Source organism: Chaetura pelagica, unplaced genomic scaffold, assembly GCF_000747805.2.
Source record: "Chaetura pelagica isolate M959 unplaced genomic scaffold, ChaPel_1.0 scaffold21, whole genome shotgun sequence".
Classification (NCBI taxonomy): domain Eukaryota; kingdom Metazoa; phylum Chordata; class Aves; order Apodiformes; family Apodidae; genus Chaetura; species Chaetura pelagica.
In genome coordinates this window covers 600,921-613,350 of record NW_009952251.1, presented here as the reverse complement: position 1 = coordinate 613,350, position 12,430 = coordinate 600,921, and the positions used below count along the sequence as shown (strand labels likewise).

Genomic DNA, 12,430 nt, shown 5'->3' with positions numbered 1-12,430 from the left:
TTAATTATTATCCTGCACAGTCACTTCAGAAAAAGGGAAAACATTTTCTGAATAAATTTGTCCTTTCAAAAACTTAACTGCATCTTCATTTGTCATTTCCTGAAACTTCTTGCTCTGGATCTGGAAGAAAGGAAAAGGCAAGGGTACATTACTTCTGTTGTCTTTAGCAAACTACCCTGTTGCACAAACCAAGTGCTGTGATGGGAAGGCCATAGGAATTAACTGTATTTTGAAAAAAAGTTGACTTGAATGATTCATTCTACAAAAAGCAGGGAAATTAGCCAAAGTCACATAGATTTTTAGGTAAAAAGCAATTCAGTGACTTGAATTTTTTTTAATGGACTATGATTATATTTATTCCACTGGTAATGATAAATGGTAGCTAATCTTTTACAGTTTCTCTGTCCTTTCTTCCTAGTGACACCACCACTACTTTCTAAGTGTAGATGATACACAATTACCACTCTGAAGAAGGCTTAGCTTTCCCAAGATGTGTTCTACAAAATAAACATACTCTTCACTGTGCTGAAAACAGGACTGAAACAGAGAGGAGAACAGGACCCTCTTACCAGAATTACATGATAGCCCAGGTTACTTAGATGCCGCTTCTTCATTGCCAGCATCCCTAAGGGATGCGTTGTACCCACACAGAAGGCCGACAGAGGAACAAAGAGAAAAGCCAATCTACAATGAAGAAAATTAGGGAGGACTCCATTGTACAAATGCAGAACAAACATTTTTAATACAAAGATTCAATGCTGTCCTTTAACAATGCAGAATATATAGCTGTCTTTCTAGTAGGCAAAAATATCTGGACTGCACAGATTTCATTATACTTTTCCTTCTCCAGGCTTAAGTAATGTAGACCCTCTTTTCTTCTACGAGCTTCGTGCAAAGTATCATCGTCTGTCCAAATACCTACAGCAGAATTAAGTTCCTAGATCTCTACTTCTCCCACAATGAGAAGGCAAGCAATCATTCAAAACTCTGTGTTATTTTGACAGTTTGTTACAAGCTGCAGCAAGGTCTCCTCCCAGGCAGGCAGAGAGCCATGGACCTGCAGAACTTGCCCTCTTTCATAGATCAGAAATCACTGTTCTTGTAAAGTACTACTGTTAAAATTAGGCTATTAGCATTGGCCAGGTATGTACTCTGTCAGAGGCAGTATTTTACCTATTGTCCATTTTTCTGCCAGTTATCGTAACTCTTGTGCTCTTTTCTTCTTGTGGACTTATCTGGTAGAGCAAGGGGCCTGTTCCAGTCCATCCTTGGCTAAATCAGCAAAAAGACGCCACTCTTGCTTTGCTGGCTTGAAAGGCATTTTGTTTAGTCTTACGCGAGGGGGAGAGAAGATGGAACATTCCCCACACAGTTTCTGCATTTACTTTGAACCTTTGCTAATATTCAGTTGCTTCCTGCCATAAACCTACTTGCAAGGGTAAGGCAAGCTGAATGCCTTGGAAACGTGACAGTTACACAATTCACTAGCTCTCCTCTTCCCAAAAAGCAATCTATACAAAAGACAATGCTGTGCAGTGATCCAGCACAGAAATGTTAAGTATTACCAATTCCACTTAAGCATTGCTTTAATGATACATGTCCCACTTCAGTTACTGAGAGGTCATTTCTCTACACAAGATTAATCACTTAAAATAGGGATATGATGATCCTTTTTATTCAAACTATATTTCAGCAGCTGAATTAATTGCCGTAACATACCACTGAGACACACATTTTAGAGACTTAAGAGAATAACTGAATGTTGAACTGGACACACAAATACTTGGAATTTTCAGTCATACTTCAAGACCCGTATCCAATATAAGAGTATCAGACTACTGTGATGTTTCCTGCCTCCTTCTCTGAATTGTTAAGTTTTAGCCTCTGTTAGAAGTAGGCAGCGAACTGGATGAGTTGTTGCTCTGAATTGGCATGGCAATTTTGTTATATTTCAGTGTGCACAAACAAGAAGTCAGTTATCTACTTTGCTTCTGCAAATCAGTGAACTAAGTAAGTTACTGGATGGAACACATATAAATAAAACTAGCATGCTATAAAAAATATGCAATCAAAAAAGACACCTTTGAACACTTGAGTCAGCAAGATTATCTGCTGCAGCTGTTGGGAGCACCTTCTTTCTGTCTGTATCCATTCTGATTTCAAAATCTGAAAACAAAATACCAAAACGTTTAACATTGCAAAAGGTTACAATTAATGTTCTCATTTGAATGTTAATTGTTCAAATTGGTTTTGAATGAATTACTAATTTGAAAAAGTTAAGACACCACTGCTGTTTTTCTAGTTGCTGTTCTCCAGTAATTTGCATATAAACAACCATAGCCTGCACATCTCCAGAAAAAAAACACCTTTGTTTTTGGAAACTGTAGATATAACTTTATGGGACTGAAACCACAGTTTAAAGAAACTAGTCTGTCATACTGACCGCAATTGTCCTGTAATTCAATTCTTCATTAGAAATATTTAGGAAGAAAATTATTACAAATACAAAAACATTGGTAAGCTGCATGGCTGGCACAAAAAAAAAAAAAAAAAAAAAAAAAAGCACAACGTCAAAATATAAAAGAAACCAAATGTTATGAAATTATCACCTGTCAAAGAAGGCCGTATTGCATTTTATAAAGAAAAGCAGAACTCAAGCCAGAGCTTCAGAGAAGAAACAAGTCAGAGAACAAAAAAAAGCTGCTGTTTGGCTTTTTTTCTGTGATTTAGAATGAATATGTCAACTCTAAAACAGCTGCCCACATTGGATTTATGTACAATGAATATCTGCTTACTGATGCTTAACAAAATGTCCAAGGAAGTTTTGTAAATAAGAGCAATCACATAATTTAGTAAATTAACTTAAATATTTCAACTGAAGTATCCTAGAAAGAAGATTCACCAATCAAGGACATAATTTTTTAAAAGACTGTGTCTTCAAAGTGTTACACTTTTAATCACTTGTACCCTATGCACATTTGTTACCACCTCTTTATTTTGGGAATTATTAATCTACATTAAAAAGAACATGACAGTGAGGTGGCTTCATACCAATATGGTATCTGTATGGCAGCTGAACGTTCTGCCGAAACATGGTCTCATCTCCCAGAAGTTCTATAAGTGCTGCCCGAGCCTTTTTGAGATTAAGAGATACTAATGAAGAGAAATTCTCAGTCAGCACAAATGCAGGCTTCGTGAAGGAAGGGCTATCAAGTTCCGCACATGTTTTCACACAGTGAAGCATCATTTCCTTTTGTTCTTTGTAAAGATCATCTGAAAAATGGTACAAAAAATATTATATGCAATGTATCATCCCACAGAATTTTTCATTTTATTATCATTTAGTCTGTTCTGGCAGAGCAAATTAATTTCAAGATAGGAATCAATACAAAATTGTTTTTTCACTGCATATTATTGAATATCTTCAATATATTGGTATTATACACCATCATTTCACTAACTATATTATGAAGGTCTACAGCTGGAACCTGTCCATTTACCCAGTCCTTCCCCTCTACTGTACACAGCTCTGTGCATGCTATCAGTTATTACAGGAGACTTAACGATAACACAGAATGAGAAAGCATGCATAAAAACCATTTATAAAATCCAGACAACTAGAAGGCTATTTCTGAAATAAGTAAGGGAGATCAGCAATGGCCATGATTTTGAAACTGTACTTTAAGAGTACTAAGCTGTGCAAACTCCAAGCAGTTACAGCTTTACGACTTTCAGGTTCAGTCACAGCAGCATCAACAGCAAGACACACTGTTTTGCTCTACACTAGACTTCTACTCCACTGAACTACTCTACTGGCTGTAGGGAACTGTCATGTGGAAACCAAATTCTAATACAAATCATTTCAAGTTCCTCATTACAACTCAGAGCAGACAAAAACCCCTTTTACTCATGATTCCAAGTATTAAAGTTAGTTTACAAAGTTTAAGACTTCCTCTGTTTTTAAAAGTGCCTGAACATCTGTTGAAGATAGAACCCCTGGCTCTTAAACATTTCTACCATTTCCACAAATCTCAGTCACCTCTCTCCATTAAACTGTTGCCACCACGGGGCCAAATAAGCCTGATGCCCTACTGCAGAAACAGATCACTTAGATCGTCACCACTATGTTAGCTTTGTCTTGAGGACTTCAATTTTAATACTAATCTTGTTTGCATTCTTTAATTTCTAACTTTCAACACAATTACAACAAATTATGTATGGAGGCAGACCATCACTTTCAAAACAAGGCTATGACAAAGTAAGGCCTCACCTGACAGTAGAAGTTCATCCCTGCTGTCCTTTTGTAGCAGCTCATCAAGTGCTTGATGAGGAAGATATCCTAAGATGCAAAATGAATACACTGCCCTCAGCAGTTCTGTGTTGGAAATCTGAAGGAGGTACTTATTCAAGCAGCTATGAAGAGTCTCAAAAAACCTTTTTCAAAATCAGAAAAAAGTATCAAAATACACAAATAAGGCTATATCAAGTACAGATTTCAAACAAAAAATACAAGTTAGAATCTTTAGTATCTTGTGTAATTGTGTAATCTAAGACTAGCTTTTGATTCTTTGAGGACACAGCTACCCATCAACAGATTTAGTAGCCTGGTCCATCTACAACCAAGGTCTCTATTTTCAATTACAGAGAAAAATTCCTATGTAGAAAAAACCACAAAAAGACACAGCAAATTTACCTTACAAATTAATAAAACAGGATTATAAACTCTTTCACAACTGAAATCAAGTACCAGTTGCCACACGTTACTCTATAATGTCTACATAATGTATCATCATGCATTCTAAATAAAAACTTACAGATGCTTTTTGTCTCTGGGAGCATAGTTGAGTCGTGAATACACTCGGAGAACAATCAAAAGGTTTTTGAAGTTGAGGAATTCAGGATCTTCTATCACCTTCTCAGCAAAAACACCCATCAGCTCACGAGGCTGATAGCAAAGTGTCTCGCAGGCAGAAAGAAAATGGATAATCTAAAAGAAAAGATAAAGTTTTATAAGGTCAAGAAAGCCAGAAAAGTAGATCCTATCTATTGATTTAATAAAAGATACTGCAAATGAAAGCAACATTTCCAAACCTATTTCTCATTTCTTTATTTATCAATAAATAGAAGAGCATTTAAAAAAATTAACTATATCAACTTTGTCAGATTGGTATTCCTAAAAAAATCTGTTTTCCAAAGATCAAACACAAGCATAAAGTAAATGAGATGGAAAGCACCAGATATTCTACTAGTACCATTATAAATTATTTGGTCTCAAACTCACCTGTCTTTTATCCCAAAGGTAGGCAGTAGAATTAACATAGTCTGCTAGTACTGAAAACAGTCTTACATTACGGTACTGGAGATTGCAACAAGTTTCCAGAATGAGAATTAACTGCCGAAATGGAACATCATGGACATTCTCTGTAACAGAAGAGCAAAAAAGGACAAATGTTACAAAGCAATGAGAGCTGTAGGTTAGACACATTGTGGGAACAGTTTGGCTAAGGGATGGAGGAGGGGAAAAAAATATCAGATAAGGAACTGAGACTAGCTAGGCAAAGCCAACCTTGCTAAAACAGACAAAGAAATGGAGAGGTAGAACAAACCAAACTGATTCAGGATCAAGCTAAAAGGGACACATCAGCAAAAAGGGACAAATTAACAGAAGAAGCAAGATGACTGTGTTCCCAGAACATCTTTTGTTCTAGGATTGTTGATTTCCAGTACATCCCTGCACTCAGCATGGAAATCTTCAGGCTAGCCCTTCTAATACTGATTAAGCCTTTGGGCTGTCTGCATCACCCTGTCAGCCGAGGGAGTAAAAAAGAGGTGGATTTAAAGCTGCTGATTAATTAGATGTTAGCACACAATGAAATTTCCTTTTTTTCCCATTTGGTTTTACAAAACAGCAAGAAACCACAAATATTAATCTACATCGAAAAAAGCACTAAAAGCTGTCAAGCACTAAAGCATTACTGTATGCCAAATTGGAAAATATGGAACCATAACATAACTTCCCAGCATATGAGTATGATGACACAGATTGAGTGCAAGATGACAGCAAACTTCTGCACAGGACTGCTGCTTCATTTGCTACATGAGATGGACCTACTCCTGAGATTAAAAAGTACTGAAGAACAATGCCCTCTCAAGCATCCTGCTTTGTTTGCTGCAATGAGGGGCATATATGTCATAAATGACAGTGACTGCAAGAGAAAAGAGCAGAGTTGCAGCAGTAGAATCAGCACCCATCAAAACTAGACTCCATCTTTTCCTCTGCCAGAGGACTCAAAAGGGAAGCAAGAAAATAACTGAATCTAGCTTCTGAGTTGTGCTCAGTGATTTTCCAGGCTTAGCATAAAACAGTTACCTCGTTTCTTGAAGTGCTGGGTGCTGACAACTGCAATTGAAGCCAGTAAGAGCTGGGCATCAAATAAATTGATATGTAATGGTAGGTATTCTTAAAACAGGCTAACTGACTCTTGTATTACTGGACACTGACCTAAATTTCTCCTGCATAATTAGAAAATTAGTATCATGACCAGGTCACTACCTTGCTGCTGCAAAAATTAACTCTATAAGTACCTATGAAGTTATTACAGTTCTGGTCAGGTCCCCAGATATGGGAGTGGGCTACTTTATTGAGAGCCCCAGCAACAAACAGCACAGCGTACCTCTTGCTCCTCTTCCTATTCCATTTCTAGCCTCTGAAAGGGGTCACCTCTGTCCAGAAATTAATCATTCTGTCCCCAGAGAATCATTTGCATGATGTATAGCATGTAAGTACTGAAACCATGCACTTAAAATATGCAGAAAATAGTACTGAGTAGCTGCTCACTCTGTGTATGCCAACTAGTCTGTGTACTGAGTGTGGTGAAACACCTATAGCAGAAGTCAAAATGTATTATTAAAGGCTTTATCCTAATACATACAAACAAACAGGACAAATAACGGCTGTACCAGCAGCCTAAACACTACTGATTCATTTAAGTTAATAATGTTATTTTGCTATCTTAATGTTTTTCTAGACAAATTCACATGTATTTTGAGTGTGAATCAATACATACTGACCACATCTACTTCAATAAATTTATTGTAAAGGTATGGAGAGAGGTGAAACCATTAGGTGAAAGAATTTGATTTTTTTTTTTTCTAGGCTGCAGCATGAGGTCAGTTACTAAGCAATAGTTAAGTCCAGTTCATTAGGTAAACACTATATTCCTGTTAGTTTACTTAAGCCACCAATCCATCCTTTAAGATGTCTGTTTCCAATTCAGATTTCCTTTAACAGTTTATTTGAAATCTATTTTTTTCTTGCTAGAATTCAATTATTTTCCTAAATTCTGCATACAGAAAACAGCAAAGAAAAATACTTAATCCAGGTAAATGTTAAGGGCAGACTACAAGACCTATCTGCTTTCATTATTGATTAGTAATTTTCTGTCTTGTTGCTTATCAAATGGCTCCACATTACCATAATATCCTGTAAAACAAAGATGCTTCCTGAGTTGAGACAATAATTAGGAAGAATTTAGTATGAGGAAGGGAAATGTAATAAAAATTTTTTTCTTACCCTGGATCTTTTTACTGCAGGCATTCAGGATTGGAATGGAACAGTAATCCATAGCATTAAGAGCCAAAAACACACGCAGAGCATTTAGGAAAGTCAGATGATCTATCTCTTTCAAAACTGCCATCTAAAGTGAGTTAAGAGTTTATTAAACCCTTCATTTTTCAGGTATATTACAAATTCTTTCCGATAAAGGCATTTTACTAGAACTTTCCCAAATTCCTTTGTCTGTTCAGACTTATATGAAAGAAAAAGGAGCAACTAACAGCAAAACCATAAAGCAATAACTCTCAATTTCTTAATACACATTTATAGCAGATCAAGAGTTCTAGAACCACGTCACTATGCAAGTTCCCAACAGTTTGTCTTTATATGGATTTTTTTAAAAGAAAAATGTCTTAGTAAAGCTTATTTCCAAACACTTTGGATATGTCTCCTCCCAAATCTTAAGCAAGTACCAGAAATATAATTGGCACAAGGCAGCACTCCAATTGCTGTTCTGAATGCACATGACAGCTGTGAGCCTTCAAAGTGATCCAATAGTGCACCAAGTGATGAATCTTTAATACAAACACCCAGATACAGATGTGGTCTGAGGCACAGTCAGCTGATGCCACAAAAGAGACTTAATTTATCAAAGCAGTAATTAGACTGATATAAATTATAGGAAAAATGAGACTAGAAAGTATAGAGTATATGGGCTATTAAAATATAACATTCTTACTGCATGCATATCAAAGGTTAAATACAAAATGTGTGTACAACAGAAACAGCCTGTAGGCTCAGAAAATTAACTCACTTCAGTTAAAAAGTGGAAATGTTACTTTCCTCTCAGTTCCATATTCTACCATGCCTTTGGCCAGCTTCTCACCACCTTGTACAGAGGTACCTTGTCCAAGATTTTATGATTTACTTACATCTAGCATGTTGCATGAGCCCCCTGCTCTACTCTTACCTAGTTTCCCATCAGTGGTATCTTCCCTCACTTCCTCAGGAGTGCTACTACACACTGACCTCAAAGCACTTCAGCTATGTGATAAAAACACTAGCAGGCCCTTTTTGAAAGAAGGTTTCAAAAATTGTTTTTAAATCAGGGGACAAAACCCAGTGTGCCCTGTCATAAAAACGATAGCCTGCTCCCAACCATTGTATTTTCCAGGAGCCCTTTCAGGTACAAGAGAAAGATAAGGCCATGAGCTAGGTGAATTCTCCTGGCATGTTACTCCCATCAGTCCTCTAGCTCTGTACCATTACTGGGCAATAGCTCCATCATAGACTAATTTTCTGTCTTCTGGTCACCAAGCCTAAAACTGGGCAAGGGAATCAGGGAACAGCCTGTAAGTGCTTCAGTGAAATACCATGTGGCCAATCCAAACGAGGGGAGGGCACTGCTATTTTACTGTATCAATTCTTTTTGTACCGTCTCCATTGCTTTCTGCCCCCTTTCATAGTGGGATATTACTAGCCTCAAATTTGAGTTCTTCCTGCAGATATAGCTTGATTATGATTCATAAAGCAAATGCAATTAGCCCTACTATTATACTTTCTATTTGAGTGCCTGGAAAGAACCATACAAAATTTAAAATTAATTCAAGAGCACAGGCTTTGTGAAAGTAAAAACAAGCCTCCAACTAATTTACCTCTAATTTCTTTTTCAGAAAGACTGGAGCATCTTTTCCCATGCATTTCATCAGGTTTTGCAGTATAAAGATATCTCTGATACTTGGAATGCGCTGCTCCACTAGTAATCTGATAAAGAAAAACACAAGGCCTTGAGCTTGAGAGAATAACTGTTTAACAGAGCTTTCCTCGTTTCAGCAGAAACAGGTACGCACCCCATACTCTCTTATTGATGTACTCCCAAGTTAAAACCGTTATTCCCTGCTCCTCTCCCACCTCTTTTTTTGCAAAGCCAGCATAACTCTGTAGCTGAAGTACAGATATTTTGCACATGGAAATAATTACGTATGCTTTCTTAATGTTATCCTGATAGATTAATGTTGCTGATTCATAAACAGTAGGGCAATCTACCCAGACTGCACATGTGACACTGGAGATGTGAATGTGATTAAGCCTCAAGCTACTAATGCTCTTCTGCAGGAAAAAAACAACACAAAACCAAACAAAAAACTCCCCCATATTTTCATAATGGAATCCTCTATGTGCAGGGAAGGTCTGAACTCGGGATGAACACTACAACAACCTGGTGCAAGTGAGAAAAAAACCCAAACAAGCAGTGCTGTGGGTTGCAGGAACAGAAGGATATCATAACACAAGAGGGATCATATGCACAAGATCAAGGAATTGTGCTTTCTCAGAACCTCCTTTTCTGGCTTAGAAGGGGGAAGTATTGTAATTGTGATGTCTGAATCACCCTTAAATATACCTGCATGGCTATGGCTTCCTAAGGCAATGCACTACTCTGAAATTCATCCCTGCTGATCCAGTTTCCTGCTAATGGGCAGGAGGTCCAGACATCAAGACAAAGAAAGAGCTGTCAATGGGTCTTCCACTCTCTTACAAGAATTAGCAAGAACTGTGTACCTGAGCATCCAAGAGAACCTGTTTTTTGTGTATCACTAACACATCCACCTTCTCAAAGCAGAACTTCACATGGCACCAAATGTACTAATCCATGGCAAGTTTTATGACATTCTCAGTAAAAACTATCTCCAGGGAGTGAGCAGATCAGTTACCCACATAAATCTCACTGCCCTAGAAAAAGTAACTACAGCTAAGGAAGTTATTCTCATAAAGCACTATACAGAAGGTCTTGCTGGATGCACAAATGAAGTCTAAACTTGTCTTCATCTTTATTTTTACTTTCTAAATTAAAAGAAAATATGCCCTAACTGTTAAGTAGCATTTTCATGACAAATCAAAATACTTCACAAAGTAAGCTAATATCATTACCTCCTCTACACACGGATAAAACAGATGCATATATACGTGAAGTGACTTTACCAACATCACAAAAAAACCTGGTGGAGCTGCAGTCAGATTATGAAGCCCCTTCAGAGCAGTCTAGCACCCTGTGCCACTGGAAGCCTTTCTGCTTAAAACTGCAAAGACAATGCAAAAAATCACTGTCTTGTGTTATCTCATGAGATCATTAAAGTCCTAAAACCACAATATATCTTTTATGTGCAGACATTCCCTCCATGATTTCTAAAAGGCATATTGTCAAACAACATTTAAATATGAAGAACACATGAAAGATATATTTTTTCTCACTGTAATCCAGCTTGAAGAGCGCTCACATTCTTGTCTTTACCCAGCCCGACTAAAGTAGTTGCCAAAACTGAGATACATCGGTTATCAAATTGATTGAGCTTCTCCTGTTGAAAGAGTTTTCATAATGTCAGATTACTTCAGACCAGTAAGTTTCAGAAAAGAAAAACTAACCAATCTTAATCTGTACCAAGCATCTTCTCTTCCCCCCAGAAGTCAATTAGTAAACTTTAATCCTGCAGTGACCTACAAGGCATCATATCAGTCAAACTGAGTTGATTTGAAAAACGTAATGACTTTTGAGACCTCTCTATTGTTAAATCTGCCTGAAACCAGGCAGTGGTTTCAAAAATAAAGGAAATTAGAAGAACACACAAGTCGAACAATGAAGCCCTATTTCCACAGAACATCAGACTAAACCAGGGATGTAACCGTGTCTCTGTTGCACATCCACCCAGAATTATCCTCGAGGTTTCAGCCCAAATGTAGAAGAGGGATTTTGATACTTACTTGGCACACCCTCACCAAAGTCTGAACTAGGAGAGTGTTCTGAGGAATGCCCAGGTTCACCACAGCATGCAGACTGAACACCAGGTCACCCCGTGTCATCCTTCTGGCGTCCCGTAGCAGCTGCTGGCAAAGCTTGACAAAAGCTGGATGCTCAAAGATCAGCTGCTTCTCATAACGCTGCTGGTCTTCAGACAGGTTTTTGAAGAGCTTCCATATTGTAGTTAAACAGTTTGTGAAGTGCTTAACAGAAACGGCAGACTCCAAAACCAAGTCTAGTACGTCAGAAGGACAGGTGCATTTCTGGAGACTACTAAAGAATGGATCACTGTGATCCATGACATGCTTTCCTTTGAAGCTCTCAGAATTGTCCAACTTTTCAAGTTCCAAGGAGCTTTGGGGAGCCTGCTCACCCACCAAATCCTCCGTACTTTTATCTTGTATTTTAGCACCTGTGCTAAAAACCTCTGTCTTTTGAGATAGAAATCGAGATGATCCACGCACAGAAGGAAAAATATTTAAAAATAATTTCCTGAAGGTCACCTTTTCCAGGGGATTCCTGTATATGCCAATCCATAAAATATGTTTTCTAGTTGTAGCTGAGGATTTGGGAGTAAGCACAGAATGACACCTATGAATGTATCTGACAGTATTTAAAAAATAATTAATTTTATTATTCATTTTTGCTAATGTCTCATGAAAATATTTTAAATGCCCATTCAAACTGAGGAAGATAATGAAATTCTACCACTGGAAAGAGTCCTGGAGAAACTGCATAGCATCATTTATCTGTAAAAACAATTGAAAATAATGGATTAGTTACTGGATTTTAAATTCCTTAAGTTTCAACTGCCAAATTTATGCACACCTTTTAGAGGAAAAAATACATGTGGAGAAAGATCCCTGGAAAATTATTTGCAGAAGGACTCTTACGTTTTAGTCAAACATTTCAATGCAAGGCTAACTCATCCGAGCTGTCAGCTCTTTCCTCTTGTTGTTTAACAAAAAACTGTGCCAGGAGAGAGGGCATTTTCCCAGCTGACATCTCCCGAAGCACCAGCGTCTCCTTTCCTCTCCGGTTAACAGAGCCCTGTGGCTGCGGCCACAAGCGGCCTGTCCCGG

General features: G+C 37.6%; 1 protein-coding gene across 1 annotated transcript; it reads right to left on the bottom strand.

Annotated features, from left to right (window-relative positions):
* On the bottom strand, positions 1-11,989 carry FASTKD2 (FAST kinase domains 2). The gene is made up of 11 exons (XM_010007378.1): positions 11,312-11,989; positions 10,805-10,908; positions 9,211-9,319; positions 7,574-7,697; positions 5,282-5,421; positions 4,815-4,987; positions 4,271-4,434; positions 3,052-3,273; positions 2,082-2,166; positions 570-684; positions 1-120 (listed from the first exon to the last, which is right to left on the bottom strand). The coding sequence occupies exons 1-11, from the start codon at positions 11,987-11,989 to the stop codon at positions 1-3; spliced, it is 2,034 nt and encodes a 677-aa protein (XP_010005680.1).
* Positions 11,990-12,430: the final 441 nt, after the last annotated feature.

Excerpts from the sequence above, each read along its gene's own strand:
- FASTKD2 (XM_010007378.1), bottom strand. The coding sequence starts at position 11,989 with ATGAATAATAAAATTAATTATTTTTTAAATACTGTCAGATACATTCAT. Across the intron at positions 4,435-4,814 it reads CCCAGAGACAAAAAGCATCT|GTTTTTTGAGACTCTTCATA; the intron begins GTAAGTTTTTAT and ends ATTTTGAAAAAG. Across the intron at positions 3,274-4,270 it reads GGATGAACTTCTACTGTCAG|ATGATCTTTACAAAGAACAA; the intron begins GTGAGGCCTTAC and ends ACCATTTTTCAG.